General features: G+C 36.6%; 1 protein-coding gene across 2 annotated transcripts in view; it reads right to left on the minus strand.

Annotated features, from left to right (window-relative positions):
* The window catches only part of CARS1 (cysteinyl-tRNA synthetase 1), a 34,678-nt gene that overhangs the window by 13,763 nt on the left and 841 nt on the right, over positions 1-20,074 (minus strand). Inside the window, exons 2-15 of one of the 2 annotated variants that reach the window (XM_075094599.1) lie at positions 14,657-14,902; positions 11,689-11,780; positions 10,739-10,827; positions 10,290-10,386; positions 9,740-9,838; positions 8,590-8,739; positions 7,218-7,358; positions 6,363-6,451; positions 5,059-5,180; positions 3,082-3,194; positions 2,415-2,543; positions 2,071-2,200; positions 1,646-1,749; positions 534-631 (exon numbers count right to left, since the gene is read on the minus strand). In XM_075094599.1, coding sequence (XP_074950700.1) covers positions 534-631; positions 1,646-1,749; positions 2,071-2,200; positions 2,415-2,543; positions 3,082-3,194; positions 5,059-5,180; positions 6,363-6,451; positions 7,218-7,358; positions 8,590-8,739; positions 9,740-9,838; positions 10,290-10,386; positions 10,739-10,827; positions 11,689-11,780; positions 14,657-14,902 — 1,699 coding nt within the window. The remainder of the gene's footprint in view (positions 1-533; positions 632-1,645; positions 1,750-2,070; positions 2,201-2,414; positions 2,544-3,081; positions 3,195-5,058; positions 5,181-6,362; positions 6,452-7,217; positions 7,359-8,589; positions 8,740-9,739; positions 9,839-10,289; positions 10,387-10,738; positions 10,828-11,688; positions 11,781-14,656; positions 14,903-20,074) is intronic. The other variant, XM_075094601.1, reaches the window with a different exon arrangement.

A 20,074-nucleotide genomic window follows, 5' to 3' on the forward strand; every position in this document is an offset into this window, starting at 1 on the left:
TAGTTTTGTTATAAAAGAGAAAGACTGCAATATTGATACCACTGTCTCTCTCAGTAACACATTTTCAAACATTGGCACTCTGAGCTTTTGTGCTTTTAGTCAGGTCATTTAACTTCTGTTTGTCTCAGGTTGCTCACTGCACTATGAAATGTGTAAAATACTATTTTTCCAGTTGTAACCACTGTGAATTATGAGTCACTTCTCAGACAGAAGGACAGCATTCCAAGTAGTGAAGAAAATTACAGCCATCTAACAAAAAAGTTCTCTTTCCCGTCACAAACAGGGCAACGAGGCATGTGAGAGGCCATTGTACTTAACATAAACAAAAGGGAAATAAACAATTTAATCTATACTTCATAAAGCTGTTGCAAGATGAAATTCACTAGCTTGTATAGAGTTGGGTTACTCAGTGGAAATGCTAGAGACTTATAAATATCACTATATACGTAATAAGTCATTTTGCAAGGAAAAAAAAAGTTAAACACATAGCTACACAACGGCTATTCACAGAGGAGTAGGAATGCTCCACTCACTTTTTGTTCAGTTCCGCTTCCTGATTTTCCCATTTCTGAAACTGGCCTGTCACATCAGTGGGAGCTCGAAGAATATCCTTCACATTTAAAAAGAACTCCTATAAAAGAAGAATATAGCTAAAAATAATTTTAAATTAGACACAACCAATATTTGCTATGAAAAGGCATTATTTCTTAATTAGCCTCCTGAAGTTTATGGTTTCAACACTGTTTAAGCCAGGATCTGTAGAATGTCTGTCAAAACAAGGAAACCCACACATTTTGCACAACTCTGTAAACCACAGTTAGACTGTAATTCAGAGTTCTATCTCTTGGCTCTGCCACTGCATGATACACTCTAATACTCTAACACCAAGCTGCTCAAATACAATACCATTGTAAAAAAGTTTAGGCAAGAGTTCTTCTGGCAGATTTTTAATGTATGTTGCTAGTAATGGAAGCTGAAGAATAAAAATGGCGTTATAGCGAGGACCTATTTTATGTAGGCATCTAACTTGGTGAAAAGTCTTTTTCACTTATTCTGTGGCCCAAACCAAACATTTTACATAAAAAGCAGAATAGCTTCAGCTGGAGAGACCAAGATCAATGATCTCAAAATGCTGTACAGCCTCCTTGTGGTAAATGTGGGTTTAAATCATGGCTCCAAATTAAGCAGGGAAAGGAACTGTACCTGACCCCTTACATATGCCCACAAGGCACAGAGGCAAATGCTCAATGTACGTGATGAGGAAACAAGGTAGGAATGATACTCCCTTTTCCCCTTTGGCTATATTTGTGTAAAGTCTGATCTGGTAGACATGTTATGAGAGTGTCTGTTGGACTGAGTCCTATGAGGAAGCTGAACTGAGAAATTGATCTTGCATGTAAGTGCCAAGCTGCTCAGAAATGTCAAAACTTGGAAAGAGCACCCAGCTGCAGAGAAACACAGTAGTGTGTGGAATTTGTAAGACCTGAATGTTCAATGGTAGCTAAACACTGTGACATCCTGCTTGAATTCAGAAGGCAAACTCAGTCTGTGGATATGGCCTAGATATCCTTGGGTTCTATTCCTTGAAACACATATGGCAACACAAAGCTTAGAGAGCTGGAGGAGGAACAGAAAGCTTACTTACATTCATAAACTTCTCATACTGAATAGCTGACTCCATGGTATTATTTGAATAATCCAGTGTATCCTTCCAGGAGTGCATGAGGAAAGCCAACCGTAACTGTCGTGCTATTAGGAGTTTCAAAATAAACAAGGAAAATAATTATAATCAAAAGCATTTTTATGGCCTCCAATAATGCAGTGGCTAAGAACATAATTTTTAATATTCTTACTATCAATACATCTACCAAAAAACCAAGAACACTATTATCCATACAGATAATACCAACAAGGAACAGAAGAACAAGGAAGCTGTTCTAAAGTTAGTGAAGAAGAAAGACAACTGAAATTACCCGTTTTTGGAAACTCCATTATGTGCCTGAATAACAAAATGACCACAGTCACCACTCAAGCACATCAAAAGCATTCAAATTCCGAAGTAATTTTTACCTGTATGTTTCTTCAGTGCATCTTTTATGGTAATGAAATTCTTCAAAGATTTGGACATTTTACAGCCAGCAATTGTTAAGTGGCCAGTATGAAGAAAATACCGAACCCAGTGATCATTTTCAAAGTATGCCTGCAGCAAAAACAAAAATCCCCGAAGACTGAACACTGTTTATATACATATCATGAAGTAGGATAATTTAAGAATAAAATCCTGAGAATGAAAAGTTATTCTTATATAAAACACACATGATGTTTGAAAAATTAATTGATGGGTTTGTGTAAGTTGCAGTCAAAGCAAAGCATGTAACTTTTTCACTGCAGAAACTGAAGGCCAGTTCATTCACCTCAGACTGTGCCAGTTCATTGTCATGGTGGGGAAATCGGAGGTCAAACCCTCCTCCATGAATATCCATCGACTCTCCTAGAATGGATCCAGCCATCGCAGAACATTCAATGTGCCAACCTGGACGACCCTGTTGAGAAAAAGACATTATTTGGATAGTAGTTCGTTGTCTTCCTCTCCTGCTTATATATCCTTCTCTCATTGTCTGCCCCTAAGCAGCTACACACCTGAGGAGATGAGATACAGTGTTACCAAGACAAAAAGATTCTCAGCTTCATAAAAGTATACCGTTGAATTTAAAGATCAAACATACATCTGTGATGCTTTGACTATTCTGCTTATTATTCTTTTTAAAATTACATAAATATTTTTGATCACAAGGGAAAAATGATATAGAAATTACTGCAGACAAAGCCTGTAGATAAACAGGGGACAAATGACCAGTAACAGCCATTGCGAGCCTGCATACAGACTTCTGTTTTAAAAGTATCAAACAGCCAGATTGATACACATTCTGAATTATTAAAAGAACATAGCAACAGAATCTACAATTGAATACAAGTTCTCCATGATCTATACATTATTAATATGAGGTGAGGCAAAGTATTTGTGTAACATGCCATTTAATAACGTGTAGAAGATCTAAATCCTGATTATAATGTCCTTACCTTTCCCCATGGAGAGTCCCATGAGGGCTCCCCTGGTTTGGAGGATTTCCACAAAGCAAAATCATTTGGAGAATGCTTCTCACTTAAGCGATCAGCTGAAATGCTCAGGTCACCTTTCAAAAGAGAAAATGTAAATATATACATTTTATTTAAACACCAGCATTATGGATTTTCGGCCTCGCTATACCTCACATCAAGTGAATTAAAAGAAAAAGAAAAGAAAACCAAAATACTCAGCCCTCAAAATCCCTCATAATTACCTTGATAATCCTTTGGGGTTTTGATTAATGTTTGGTTGACAGAAAATCTGACAACAACTATCAGCTGCACTGTTTTCTAAGTTTTGACATGAGATTCATCTACAATCTCTCTGCAGGCACAATTCCAACATTGCAGTTACAGAAAAAGAAATACAGAAACAAAAACCCTATACTCACAGATAAGTAAGACTGCAGAATCAATTCACTCCAAAGTTAAAAGGATCCAAATTAAGACTAGGATTTTCTTAATCTGCACACACAACATGATCATAAGATATTTCTTCCACCCCTAATCTCAGCTGCTGCACAGAATGGCTAGTAGTTTGTCAATAGCTATGTTTACAGTTTTGTTATCATCACAGATGTGTTATGCATTATTTACTGTTAGATCCTTACAATCATTTAGGTGGTAGTCTCTTTACAACATCTTTAAAACATAGGCAATTTACCATTTCTGCAGTACTGTCCAAGACCAAAAGTGGTTAACAATACCACCTACCACATAAGAATCCAAGACAGATTAAAGACAAAGTTGTCAAGGTTAAACTTGTCAATTAATTTTGATGTATAGGCTGAGATACCTGCGATCTCAATTGTTCAGAATATCTAACATTATGCACTTCAAGTATAAAAGTACTACACTTTTATTTACATTAATTGCAACTTTCAAAGCTTCCCATTTCTGTTGCCTGTAATAGTCAAAATGACATTATCTGTCAGGGTAAGGACAATCATCACAAATAAGTCAAAGCAGCTAAGCTGACAAGCAATAACTTGATGTATGCATACTCTTGGTTAGTGACATTAATCACTCACCATCGTTTCCTATTTGTAAAAGGACACAACAATTCAACAAAAGTGACTGGATATGTTGTGGAAAAGATACATTCATGTTACCACAAGGACAGTGGTTTAAGGTAGCACCTTTTAGTTCAGACAGATTTCAGCTATGAGGGTTTGAATTAAGAAGAAAAAAAAAATCATATAAATTTTAAGCTGCATCTCTCAGATATTGCTAGTTTCACCTAGTATGAGTGCCCTAATTTTACCTAGTATGAGTGTTACATAAGAACCTTTTAATATTCTTCCACTAGACTTCATGGATAATTTGATACTAAAACTGTACAACCTTAGGAGCAGATAAGTAATGGGTCTGGTTTATTGAGCATTTTAAGCTACTCCTCTGCTATGGCTCAACTCCAAAAAATAAAATCTAGATTTGTATTTAGTTCAACACAACAAGGTTTATAAAGTAAAAAGGGTTCTCAGTATGAAAGAGGAACCCAAATATTTGTCATGAAATAATGACAGCCTTATGTGGAGAGCTTTCACTTGGCTTGTGGAAGACCCAGCTTCAAGTCTGTGTTCTTCCTACTTTGAATCAGATGAACTGGGCTACAGTCAAATGACTGAGCTATTCACTATTCTGAACAAAAAACCACCCCAAACAAGCAAACAAACAAACAAAAAAACCCAACCCACAAACATACTAGAATGAAGAACATTTCTTGGTATTTTCCTATTAAAAATTTTCAGAAAAGTGCTGGCTCAAGCTACAGAACTTTGGAAAAAACATGTATTGGTAAAGGAAGTGCAGCAGGTAAACCATTCAACTCTGACAGTAACTTCCATCCAGATGTCAGTGAAATCAAATGAAGAGATCAAGACATCATCAGTTTCTTCAGCAACTTAAGCAAATGTTATTCTCCCTTTTTACCTTCACCCTCCTGAAGAGCTTTTTGATCACCTACAGCTTCAGGAACCAACTTAGCATAGGAGTGTTTTTCACTGGAATCAAACTTCGTAGTATCGAAGTATACAGATCCATTGGAAACATACCTGAAAAGTTAAAGATCATTATTTAGCTAACTTTCTACCAAGACTTAACTGAATCTTATCCCAAGAATCACTGTCTTAAACTTAAGTTCTCTAGCGAAACCACATACACTATGGTACTGCTCAGCATTGTAAAGATGACTTAGGTGAGCCTAAGTTTTAAGGCCTTACCATAAAGACTTCAGACAAATCATTGAAAGTCATAATAAAATGGACAAAAGGGAAAACAACTAACGTCTTTTGTTAAACACTTAAGAGGCAAGACACAGATATTTCTTCTCTTCGGCTCTGTTATCTGACAATACATCTGGTCCCTTTTAATATTTTGCAATAATATAATATGAATCGTGTTTGTTTCACAGTCCATTTTGTCCTCCTTCACTTTGCTAATTTTGTCCAGCTACAGCCATAACAAAAACTCTGACGCAAAGCTAAGTCCATAATAAAATCTCTGACACAAAGGTAAGTCCTCAATAAAAACTCTGTCACAAAGCTAAGTTTCAGGACCACCAGGAATGCTGATAATTCAGTAAAAACAATTTTGAACTGTCTCCTCCCCCCCTTTTTTTTAAAGAAAATTTTAAAATGCAGGTTTGAAGGAAGAGCATGCAAGAGAAATTATGGCAGTCTGAACCACAGGTTTGCTTTTTTTTCACAATGAAAAGACACCCATGTCAAAAAATTGAGGCTATTAACAGAAAAAAGAGCTCAAAAATTTCAGACAGGACTCTAGCGTGATATGTAGGAACTTCTGGAGTATTTGCTTGATTTTCACCAATATTAGACAATAGCAGAAAAGCAGTTCACAATTCCTTTTTATTTTTAACTTATGTTATTTACAGCTGATTTCTAGCCACCTACTCAGGCACCCATTTTTGAAATCCATTGCTGAAGGCCAGAATTCAAACACAGTTCAGGTGAATGGGACTTTACCTATTTATTTCAATGAATGAGGATTTCACCCCATAAATTTAATAATCTAACTTCTCTCTTTGTAAGACATCATAAGAAGTATAGAACAGCACATTTTCATCAGGTGAGAAATAACAGGTCTTTTACAAAGGAACCTGAAGTTTCTTCATTTGATGAAACACTACTTCTGGAAAAGACTACTATTGCATATGAAAACAGTTCACAGTTAAGTGTTGAAAGCCATCATTCTAAAGCAGCCAGTAGCAAACTTACCCATAACCATTATCCACAATCTTTTTCACAAAATCTACAATTTCTGGCACATATTCACTAACCCGTGTTAAAACATCTGGAGGTAAAACCTATAGATAAAAAGCAGAATTTTATATTTTATATATCTATAACAAAATATTTATGCATATGCAAATATGCACTAAAAATATATGTATTATACATTGGTTAAATATTGGCTCAAAAGCAAGTGACAGTAGAATCTAAGATTCCTATGTCGGGCTTTCTGCTCTGAAACAATCTGCTGTGGCCATTTTTTTCCTCAGCCTTTAAGATGACGTTAACAAAATACTGCAGGAGATGTCAGCTCTCCCACCTATTGCACTTCTGACAGAACAGGCAATATGTCCCTCTGGTTTGTGGTAACTAAATAAACCTTCACTGATCTGAACGACTGCATATGGCATGGTATTTCACCTGTAACAGACAAATCTGTCCTTGATTGTTATCATCACATAATTTCTTAGTGGCTGAAGACTGTTAAGTAGTCAGTCTAAATGCTGAGGTTGGCCAGGCTCTCTTGAGCAGCTAAGACTCTATCTCAAGCTTGTTATCAGTTTATGAACCCATGTTACACCAAGGGGAAGGGACAGAATGCACACATCAAACTTGATCACCAGTTAACTGGCTCTGGTAACATGCACAATGGATTTAAGATTGTTGGAGTGGAAACAAACAGGTGCTAATTTAACAGCTACCTATTCAAATTAAAGAAAATACTTTATCAAGAAGATTGAAATGTGAGGTTTTCAAAAGCTATTAAGGAGCTACACTGTATTCTGGGTATTGAGGCATGGTATGTACACTTTTAGAACAGAAAACAGTTTGTTCACTTACATTGAGTGCTTCCATATCTTTATGAAATTCCCCTTCCCAGAATTTGGGGAGCTTTGAGAATATGGAATTGTCAGTCACCTGACTGCCAAATTTTGCGTCCAACCAGTCAGAAAGCAAATCTTTGGCTTCTTCCAACAGTATCTATAAAACAATAATTGTAAGTGCAACTGATCAAAGACCCCGTTTAAACCCTGCAGAAAGATCTTATTCTAACCAGTGAGGTTTGCGTAAGGAAAAAGACACTTAGCTATGAATACAGAGTAATCTGTGCTTCTACTGTACTTTTATCATATTGCCTTTTATAATCATGGATGAAACAAACAGAGGAAGGAAGATAAATTGATAAGTGATATCTGTTTTGATATCAATCACTTAAATAGGCATGTGGAATTTCTGCTGTAAACAGTGGATGGGACCTGCAGTTATATCACAGCATCTGTTCCCCTCATTACTACTGGATAATCCTAACAAAAGCCTTACTGTGCACATTGCTAAGAAGGGCTTGAAAGACTAATTTGAACATCAGCAAGGACACATTTCAGTCTTATACTAAAAGATGACTTTTTTTTTACAATAGGATATAGCCCAGCAGGTGTGACTGCTTAGATTTTAGTTGTTTTTAAAATTCTGTCACGTCAGTATACACTTTTATAAAGGCACTTGATATTAGAATAGCTGGACTTTTTAACAGATAATTTAAGAGAGAGAGTCTTCTCAAGGTGGGAGCACATACCCTATCCTTTCTACAGTAATTACCACAAATAATCTGAAAGCAAGAAAAGGTGAAAGTGGAAACCAATTACTAAAAGACAGTAGTTATATTGACTGACTTGGTTACTGGGACAGTACCAAAGCCCAATAAAGTGAACAGGATTATTGTCACTAGATGTAATGGTCTTTGGACAAAAATTATCCTGAGCATAATTTTTTGGGATGTTTTTTCTTCTCTGACCGGAGATGGAAACACTTGTGTAGAAAACTGCCACCAGTCCTAGAATGTCATAAATGCATGTTCAGCAATTTATACTGAAACTAATTCATCAAGACAAAAAAGTCAAACAGAAAGTCTAAATATATGCAAGATAAAAATCCCCACTGGAAAGTTAAAAATAACTGAGTAATTATTACAGTGGGAGAGGAAAAAAAGACTGATAAAAACAGCATCCAAACACTACATAGTTGAATTCAAGCATCAATTTTCCTATATTGAATGTAAAGTACTAAAAAGTCCTCAGGCCCACCATTCGTCTTTATATAAATAAAAACTTCCATAAAGTTTCAGGGAATTACTACATGCTAAATACTGTTTTTAAAAACCGTAACAAATACAATTTAAAATTTAAATACAATTTAAAAAGGAGCGCAAACTGACCTCATGACATCTGTTGATCTCTTCTGCAGGGAGTTTTGCTTGCACAGCTTCTTGTAGAGGGTCAAAAGCAGACTTCACTGCATTTTGAATTCTTTCCAACATTTGCTTTTTATCTGGGTCTGTTGTCTCACTTAATTTAACTGAAAAGAGCTACAATGAAAAAAAAAATTTAGAAAGCAACTTGCAGTACAGTAGCACTATGTTCCATATACAATATACTATCTTAGCCACATAGTACCCTGCTAGTGATGAATAATAATACATTATGCCACATAAAAAGCTTTGATATTAAACTGCTGAAATATACTCCTCATCAGAAATAAAGGTGAAGTGAAAAGATTTTAGTTTACATCTGAATTAAGTTTTTCAGGAAGACTTTAAGAATCACTACATCATCATTACTGTTGTTTAGTGATTTTCATTTGCTATGCAGTTGATCACCTGAATTACACAGTTGATTATCACAAATCTGAAAAGGAGAAACTGTAATGTGAATCAGAGAGAGCTTAAATGCTATGCTTAGAGAGTATGTCAGGCAATGGTAGTTGGGCAAAATTTCCAGGCCTCCTATTCCCCGGATGGTATTCAGTTCATTAGACTGATAATCTCTTTGTGATCTGTAGTTCTAAAAATGACCAGAAAATCACCTTCCCCCACCTTCAGGCCAGCAGACAAAATTTATTAAATCCTTAAAGCTTTGGAGACTTTTCACCCTTTCCAAGGCCATCAATGGTACAAAAGAGAAATCTCACAAGCTTTAAAAGATTATGAGCATACCATCATTTAAAAAAATATTTGAAAGAGTTATTTCTAAAATTTGAATTCTAACACACAAACATCCGAATGCTTTTTGACCTTTTTCTCCCAATACCCCAACAACAATATACATACTCTCATGAACAAATTCTATAGACATAAAAATCAGGCATGCCTTTTACACGGATAGCTCTTGTCAATTCTAAACCAATGGAAAATCAAAGTGATGTGCATTTCCAATGACATTTCTAATTTGTGTGGTTCCAATTCAACAGAACAACTGAAAAAAGCAGAAAGTTTAAGGAGTAGCAAAGTCAGAGGCGTTTTTTAGATGCTTTGCTGCATTATTGAGTAAGAACCTAAGACACTAGCAGGGATTAAATACCATGCCCACCTCTGAGGCAGTTTTAACATCTTCAAGTAGCTGATCTGGTGCTGATTTGTTCTCTCTATACCGTTCAAAAAGGTAATTTTGTCTTGCTCTCTTGATGATCTACAAAGCAGAAACATGAAAATACTTTTGTGAGGCGACATATAGTTATAGAAAGTGCAAATAAAATCTATTACATACCAAAGGCATTTCGGAATCCCTATAAATTTAACAAGCTACAAGAATTACATGCAGTTAGTACAAATTAAACACACCATACATAGTTAATCAGCTACCTCAACAGAGTTAATTAGGTACCTCAACAACTGGCAAATAATGTAAGTTATCTTTGTAAAATGCTTAGTCTTCGTTATTTATGACAATACTAATTTATATACAAGAATACCACAGGAATGCTACAAAACTGAGAAAAATCAATGACTTTGTGTACAAAATGTATGTCTAAGTTAATATGTGTAAGATTTATCTTGCCTTATCAAATGGCAATTACATATGACACTGACTTCCATGCTCAAAGTACAGGATTTTAGATTGCAATTTAAAAAGACCTTACCTTATCATCAATATCTGTAATATTCATACAATAAAAAATGTCATATTTAAAATAATCCCTCAAGATTCTTCTCAGGATATCAAATGAGATATATGACCTAAAAACATAAAAGATATAAGGGTAAGGGTGTTTTTAGTGAACACCTCAAGTCTATTTCTACTGTATGCACAAACTACTTTAATCTCAGAGTCAATTTTACAGCAGTTTTAATTTTCCCTCATCTACTAGTAAGTTTCTAATCATACAATGACATAATATTATAACAGGCTTTTAATTTTAAATGTCAAGCATTGAGTCTAACAAGACTGTGTTCTAGTAATACACTCACCTAAACAAAGTACCTTTTCTATTAATATTAATTTAATATTAATTAATATTCATATTCATATTCATATTTTGCTTATAATAGGCACTGTTATTACCTATATCGAAATAAGGAACTGCAGTACCTGGCATGTCCCATGTGAGAAGCATCATAAACTGTTGGACCACAGCAATACCACAAGACCTTTTTTCCATTCTGAGGCTGAAATATTTCCTTAATTGAAAGGGAAAGTACAGTGATCAGAAGAAATTGAAGACATGATCTCAGCACAGTAGCAACATATTTGGAGATTAGAACATGAAAATGTGGATTATAATTAGGAAAAAGAACAGTTATTCCACTCCCAGTTTTACCATAGGAAAAGATCACCACTAGCTTTATTATGTAAGACAGATAACAGGATGTGGATACTTATATCATCTGTACTCTTGTCAATCAAGATATCAGATTACAAAGATTTGGACTAGGCAGGGCATTATTCAAGCTGTGTTTCTAAAAAGGAAGATGAGGCTTTCTTTTGCATTGAAAAATGTTAGAGTATAATCATTTCACACATACTTGGATACTACATCCCATATAAATACATTAGTATTCTTAATATTTCCTCTCTTTCCCGAAGGACCTTCAAATACAACCACGAGAAGTTTTACCAGTCTATATTACAATAATATAATTGGTGAGACTTTTTTTTTTTTTACACAGATAACATCTAAAGAAACAAACAGTTTAACGTTTCACATTTCATTCTGTTCACATTGTGCATACTTACGTGTATTACAGATGAACCCCTGGATATTCTTCATGATGATAACTTGCAACTGGGAACTATATATTATGCAATATGCACATACATACACACAATTGTAGTATATGTATATTTATTGTCTATATTATAACACTTGCCAGCAAACACACTTGACTTACACAGCATCTCTGGCACATGCTTGTTAACATTCCACAAAATACAACCCAGAAACCTGACTACTGATAGGGTAAGCACTTAAGAAACAAACATTTGATGACTTCTCTATTTGTGTTCCTATGGAAACCTCCACTTTTCTTCCCTTTAGTCACCTTATTGCGAGTCAGGCTGTTGTAGAGACAGAGCCTAGAATGTTTTGTCCCTTCAGGGGGAGACCAGGGGGGCTGCACACGCTTGCCTTTACCTAGGGGAAAAAATAGTAAAGAGAACTGAAAAGACACCTTCCACAAACAGATTTGCAGTATAACATTTTCTCCTTACCATATCATTATTTCAAAAGAAAAAAAAACATATATAATTAGACAAAGCAGCTCCAATCCTAGTAATCCAACTACTTCTGTTAGAGCTTCCTACAAATCCACTAAAACCAAAGTAAATTATTTCAGTCTAGTTTATTTTCTACTCTCTGACTTGCCATTCCCACTAACTTTTGATCCAAGTAACAGGAAGGAAGAGGGTATAAAAGTAAGAGCATGCAATTCAGCTAAGGCATTAACAAGAACTTTGAAATTTAATGAATTATTAATAAAGTGTTATATGGCTGTCCTGGGCTTTCTGCAATGCCACTGATTTTACTGTGACGGCATATCACAGATCTCATACAGAATTTGCAAAAAAAATCTCCAGAGACCAGGGTTAGTCTCTAGAGCCAATATTGACAGAGTATGTGTACTCAGGGTGAAAGGGAGGGGAGACCGAAAGGTTTAGAAAGAACCTCAGCTTTCTATCATACATTGTTGCTATGTACACACAGCATTTTTGAACACGCTCATTTACCACAAATATGCTCCAATTCAGCAAAAGGCTAAATTTTGCCTTTAAAGAGAATAGGTAAAATCCAGGGTAATATTAGTGATGATATTCTTGCATTTGTTTTCTTTTAAGTTTTTAAGAAGCAACACAGTTTTTAAACTCGTGGTTTTTTCAAGCAAAAGTATGAGTATGTCATCAGTTGAAGAGTTGCAGTTGGCCATGCACAGGGCTGCTTACAGCTGTAATGATGTTAAACTAATTATCGCATTAACTAGGAATGAAAGCAAACCAGGAAATTCAAAAATACAGTAAGATTGCCAGCTTAATACACACAGCCCTGTCTTTAGGAATTCTCATGGTATGCATTTTAACTGCAATTAAAATATTATATGAATAATTTGTTTTGACAACAAAATTGACTTTCTGATCCTGTGTATCAGGGTGCTCTTCATTAACTCTGTCTCCCTGATATCTTTGTATGAATATTTTGGCTGAAAACCTTCAAGTAATGTAAACACTCATGATATAAAAATTTAATCTCTTCCTCATCCTCCTTTTTTGAATAACTGCCTAAAGAAGAAAAAAAGATACTAATTGTAGTACCCTGTCTCACAAATGGACTCCATTTAAACTCCATGTTATAGATACACGAAAATATGTGTTTATTCTAAACATTTAATTGTATGAGGTACCCCTGAACAGAATACCTCAAGTTTAAGAGCAGTCTATCCATAACACAGACCATATACCAAGGCATGAAGTGGTTTAGTCTTTGATTTACAAAGATTACACTGGCATGCTTAATTGTGGCTAACGTTTCCCTCAGGGAAGGAAGCCTATGTGGGTTAGTCTAATAAAAGATAAATCTGTAAAGCTTTCTTTACTTACAACCACACTAAACATAAGAAAAAACCCAGATACTGCACCCTAAAGTTCTCAGCTTATGACTTAGGTGTCATGTATATCCGCTACATGGACACCAAGGGCAAAGTAAAAGCTATACTGTTTAGTCTGTTCGAATATGTCTCTGCCAGCTACAGTCTTCTCCCTGGTTGAACTGACGTTCATTTGCTCTAATCCAGCCCTGCAGCACTCAGACACAGATAAAAAACCACCGATAAAATATCCATGGTCTAAGAAGTGTGTGAGATTCACATGTCATTTTCATAGTGAACACTGCAGAACACCATTTCAGGACTTCTGATACATACATCCAGATCATGAAGATAACAAGCCATAACCCTTCAGAAAGACAGACTGAACATTATAGATTTAATGGACAGGAAACTGGAAACCTTTTCTGCTATTGCTCCACTCTGATCCATGAAAGTCTGCAGACTAGTTGTAGTTAGTGGCATTAAATCTGCTATCAGAGCCAGCCGTAGGGCTGAGATCCCTTCACTGCTGAGAAGAAATCAATAACTAGCACAAATGCATGCAGGCACACAAACATATACAGAATCTACTCGCAGCAGTCTGATTTTAACTGCTGGTCTGCTAGGAATTGAGAACACATATGATGAGAGGTTGTGAGAAGATGGCATTGGAGTAATATTAGTCAACAATCATCAGCAAAAATGACAGACATTTTGCATTCATTTGTAGGTATTGCAAGCACTGTACAACAGCTCTGTGTTGTTATTAATTATTTCATGACTCCCTGAGCAAGGAACTCACTATAAAGCAATTAAATTAGACTAGCTCATTGGAAAACAACTCAGGAAGGTGATGCAGCTCCCAAAAATGCCAGCACCCATGCTTACATAATGACCTAGATTAACCAGTTAGTATTTCCTCAAATCATCAGCAATACCTCAATTACCAGGGTTAAAAAAGAATCCCAAACATTATTTTTGAAATTCTGTGTTAATAACAATCATAAGAGGGGGTATTCAGTTTACTTTATTATGAATTTGTACATTACACAGCAGGTATTTAGTTACTCTTGCAGGGAAAAAAAAGTGGACTGAGCAAATCCTGATATTTTAGAGAACAAGCCAAAACCCACATATTATTTTACAATCCAGTGGTTAGCTTTTTCAAGAAAATACACATAATAAAATTCTGTACACTGAGGAATTTTAAAATTAAAAAAATGTGGAAACAGAGCTTTAATATTTAAATAGGTCAGGATCTATCAATTATGCAGTATGCAAGAAGAATTTCATGACCTTGCATACAAGTTGATACGGTAAATTTTAAAGTTTGCAAGAGAGTATGAAAGGGAACTTCTAGGAATTCTCAGCTATAAAAACCAATACAATGTCAGCTAGTCTACAACCTGCCCACCAGTTTTGAATTACTCACTTGTTTGAAGTTTACAAGGCTCATTTTTTTCACTGCTGCCATCATAGATTGCTTCTATGTGTCTGTACCACCGGACAACATGGATATACTGGTCCACAGGTGGCCCCGAAAACTTTCTGAATACCTCCACATCTGCATGTGAAAATGTGAACCCCTGGATATAACTACGAGTGCTCAGGTACTCGTTCAAAGCCTTCACCCTGGCTTCCTCTTCACTAATGCTCAGAATAAAACTGTAGCTGGAAGCTGTAAAGAGAGGCACAGGACATTTGGTCAGCATTAAAAGAAGGAGAGCCCATGACCAGAATATAACCTTATACTATACACCTCCCACTCTAAATTAGCTCTGGCAACTGACAAGAAATCTGAGAAAAATATAATTAATACAAGCTACTGAATAACTACATATTTCCTATTAATAGGATTATGTTTATACTGTGACAAGTTTTTTGAGACATCTTTACAAAGAGCAATAAGGACAAAAGCACAGGTCCTTTTCATGAAGAAATACTATCCACTTAAAATTGGAGAAAATTCTTCACACACAGTAAACCTAATCTGTCATTCTTTTCCACGCTGCTAAAACACTCATACTGCAAATATTTAACATGATTAATTTTATACACTGTGGATCGGCTGTGAATATGTCTCCTGAAGTTCAGCATATCCTTAAATCTTTGCACTGGTGCTCACATCCAAGCTCTCATGCAAGCTCCCAGCACAGTGCGCAGTTACTCCTACTTCCTCTGAGAACTCAAAACTTAAGCTGTTGCTGTATATTTCCATGCTTCTCCTATACCACCTTCTCTCCTCAGACATACGAATAATTTAAAATTAGTAAGATCTACACAAATGAACAGAAAGGATATTAGGTCATGCTCCTCCCTCACAATTTTTTAATTCCATAATTTACTTGGCATACAGGCAAAGCAGGTTCAATTATGTTTTATCTTTACAAACGTACAGACAGAGAGGAAGCAGTGGAAGGGTTCTGTGACTTGGTGGGATGCTCACGGTAACAGCAAGCCCTGTGCAAGTCAGTGGGTACGAAGCACTGTAGAGGTTACGGTATCTGGGCTAGCACTAACATGAGATAAGCCTAGCATTCATATTTTCCTGCAACAATTCAACATTTGTAACTCCGTTCATGTTCAAAGTACTGTATAATCATTAAGCCGATATCCCGCTTAGGTAGTCAGCCAAAAAAGTAATATAAGATGTAGCCAAGGCCATTGTGCAATAAAGTGAGAGAGGCAGTATAAGAACAGCTGTCCCCGCTCCCAAACCCCGACAGAGACCACTACCACAAGAGTCACTGCTTACACTAGCATGAACATCTTCTGCAAAAGTAGTTACCAAAGCATTGGAGGTGCTCATAGACCAACACTCTTGGAAAGGGAAGGATGAAAGGACATGCGAAAGCCATGGCTAGGAGAGGATGTGAGGAACTGCAGAACTGAAAAGTTTTTCCAAATACCATCAATATTTCCTATATGGAAATCAACTATTAAAATATTCTACAGGAAATCAGGATGACAAGGAAAGGGCAGCTAGATACCAAGTATGTTTGTGTTGGACTCTTTTGAGTATAAGTAAGATATAGTGGCACACCAGAACTAATAAAAAAGATCAGTGATTAAAAAAATAATAATAAAAAAATCAAAGGTCACAAAAGATTTTTAAAATTCACACACAAAAGCAAACTCAGATTCATGTAAAGTCTCAATCCTTCTCAAGGGCTATCCATTAAATTGTTCGGTATAAATAAGGAATAACAAGTAAATAATGGTTCATAACTAGACCTTATGGGCTTGCCTTACCCAGCTGAATGGGATTCAGCTTTGGCTCACATAGTTAATTTTAGTATAAACTTTTCAGGCTCCTAAATATTTACTTATTTTTATCATCATAGAACTTCACATGTTTATACACACCAAACAGTTTGAAATAGTTATGTTTATTAACTATGGAAACCTAAGACATGTCTTCCCTGAATGTGAACTTTGTATTCATGAATCATATGAGGGAGAAGGCCAAAAAAAAAAAGTATTACAGGAATGATCTGTGTAGAAGTGAAACTATATCTCAAAGAAAAGATCTTTAAAGATCTATTGCAAGGAAAGCAACATTCAATTTGCTAAGTATTATTAGGGTTATTATGACCATTATTCACATACCAGGCTGCTAATGGGAAGCAAGTCAGTGTATCTGAAACAATGTAAGTGCTTTCCAACCACATCTGTAAACCAATCTAAAAGGAAAATTGCACGAACTTACACACAAATACGACAAAGATGCCAGAACTCACACAAGCTAATTTTGGTAAGGAGAGATGGCAAATACTGCCTGTGAATGCCAGTACCAGCTCAGCCCTGATAAGCTGAGCAGCCAAAACTACCTTGAACAATCTCGGCACACACATTAATACTTGAAATTATAAAGTTTGACATCATGTCTAGTTGCAAGAGCACCAGCAGACCTGAAAGTGTAATACATCAAAGAAACCAGTTAGCCCAGGGAACCTAACAGGAGGATGTGTTTATGCTGAAACTGAGCACTGACTCAAATTCAGCCCAAACTCACATCCATGACAGCACACCACAGCCAGTGCAGTACAGCATGAACACACCTGAGCAGCTGTTGAACACAGCAGCGGCTGAGCCACAGCAGTTTTGAGCTCCCAGAAGGTTCATTTCACAAATATGAGCTTCCCACCTTAGTTTCACGGGCTGTACTGAGCTCCAAACTTCCTTTTCTAGACTGACGGCTACTTTTCAAGCCATGAGAGCTAGCTTAAAGCTAGCACAGGTGTGTTCTACTCTCTGCTGCAGTCAGATGCAGAGATAGAAGCAGATTTGCTGTGTTTGAGAGAGGGCTGAGGGCTGAGTGCTATCGCGAAACATCTCTGAGCATCCTATTTCAGTACATACAGGACAAAATCATTCTCACTTCCGGCTCCAAACTGGACTGAACTAACGAAACAAAAGCTCTTCTCCTGAAGCATAGGGTGCTCTCCTGGGAGGCAAAAAGGAACTTGGTAACACTGTCTTTTTGAAGGCAGTATACCAGAGGACCATTTCTTTTAAAGCAAAATAAATAAGTCAAAACAATCTTTACATAAGTCTGTTCTTATTTCATTTATATTACTACTAAAAACAAGAGTAGCAAATCTACAGAATGTTGGTTTTCTGTGATTTATCCTGCACCCCCAGTCCCACCCCCTTCCCCCCAGTGCCCCAGTGTCTTGCAATGCTTTTAATTCATCACACACTCCCACTGAAATACTTCCTGGTACCTCCCAAGTGCTTCATCCCCTCTCCCCATACACTTCAGTATCCCCACTCTCTTGTACAGCTCCAACCCATCTTTGCTCAGTCTGCCAACTGTGTGCAAGAGGCAGCCTACTGTGAAATGTAATTAATATCAATGGATTCAAAAAATCTTGAGGGAGAAGGGCCAATGGACACACATAGGTCAGAGCTGCTTTATCCCTGTTGCTTTAGAAAACCAGGCTAAGAAACAGCCCTTCCCTCTGACCACAATTTTTTCCCGTCCCAAAACAAGAATTTCAGTTGCTACTATTCAGTTGCTTTACAAAGTGTCTTTTGACAACAGAAATGTAGGAGTATTACCGAGCTGTTGCACAACATTGAACATTAACTCATGCGAATGGAATCATCCGTACACATCAACTCATACCCCGAGAGCAACTCTGTTCAGAAAATAAGCACTGAGCACAAGTATGGGAGAGGTAGCAAAATAACCTTGAAAAATCATATGAATTAACATTAATAAAATAACACTCCCCCCACATTAAGAAGTTATTTCAAAAAAATTTCACTGTAGACATTAATACGGTTCTCATACAATAATTGCCAGTGTACGATCTCTTTGGGCAATCTAATTGTCATACATGCTTCTTTCCATGCATGGAGCGCTTTGGAGACTACTAAAGGACACTGGGAATTTGCCTGCAAGACCGCAACAACACACAGACTCAAAGGCATAAGATTGCTTCTCCCTTTTATTTGCACATAAAATACCTTTTGAATCACAGAATCACAGGTTGGAAGGGACCTCAGGGATCATCTAGTCCAAGATGTGTAACCCACACAATATCAAATCTGATGGAAATTTTTCACTTTTATGAAGTTGAAAATTAAAACCTCCATTCCTCGAAGGTGTTGACAGCAAAGTAAATACAGAAAAGCCATAAAGTAGGCAGTAAGCTAGCTGACACAAAACCAGGGAGTTACTTTGCTTCAGGGAAAAATTAGGTTTCTTGGGCTTCCCTGAACCTGCTAACCTTGTCAGTCATAATTAGATGACAACTGAAATGTTCAGGGATTTCTGCAGAGGCATCCTCTGAGAAGAAATCTTAGACATTTCTGAATATTTTAAAATGTCATTTATCTTCCAGCTTCGCTTTCACAGATTTAAAACAACTCATAAAAGGTAAGGGTAACATGCCTCATTATTAATATGGCTCCAAACTGGCCATTTATCGTTCCGGCTGGCTACTCTGGTAGCTGTGGAAAGAAGTCGAACTATCTGCTCAGCCAAGACAAATTATCCTTTTACATAAAAATTTCAGAAGAACTGAACCAATGCAACTATCTCATCTATGCAAGACACAGCATACAGACAGAGAGCCAGAGAGACAAAGGACTTTTCAAGGCTCACACACAAGGATCGAGAGGCTTTTAGCAGAGCAGGGATTTTTAACACAGGAGTATCCCATCAAGGAAGAGCTTGTCAGTCCTGTTCACTTTAGCCCTGTGAGTTCCACTTTCATTTTTCCTGAACTGAAACTAAACTTAACAATCACAATTTACGTAAAAAGCAAAGACTATTTGCCCATTAATAAACTTAACTAAAAATTTCTTAAAGTGGTCATGAACTGAGCCTTTGGTGGGTTTCCCCAGCCTACCTTAACTAAGATACAGAAAACACATCTGAAAAAGCCTGTCCTTTGACAAGAATAAATGTTTCTGGACTCTCTTATGTAGGAATGTTACTGGTGATAAACAGAGAGGAAAGTAACTTTCAGTAACAAAGAAAAGGGGTAAATATTTGAATCTATGGATCCTTAACTGGAATGACAGAAATTTCCAACCCCTTACATACCATAATGGTATTTCATACTTGTGAGACTGGTATTCCAAGTTTCCATTTGCTACAGTAGTGCCAAAAATTATAGGACTACCCTGGCCCTCCTTCCATATGGAGGAGTGTAGTATAACCCATCATTAAAACACAACCACCAAAAAATGTCCGGAAAAGTAAAAAAGTTCAGACATGAGTTCAAGGGAGAACATAGATGTCTAGAGAAGACAGTAAGAGAGACAGAGGCAGGTGAGAGAGAGCAGACAATGCAGTGATAAGCACAACTGACTGAGTGGTCTGGCAGACACCAAG

Source organism: Phalacrocorax aristotelis, chromosome 5 (genome assembly GCF_949628215.1).
Source record: "Phalacrocorax aristotelis chromosome 5, bGulAri2.1, whole genome shotgun sequence".
Lineage (NCBI taxonomy): Eukaryota > Metazoa > Chordata > Aves > Suliformes > Phalacrocoracidae > Phalacrocorax > Phalacrocorax aristotelis.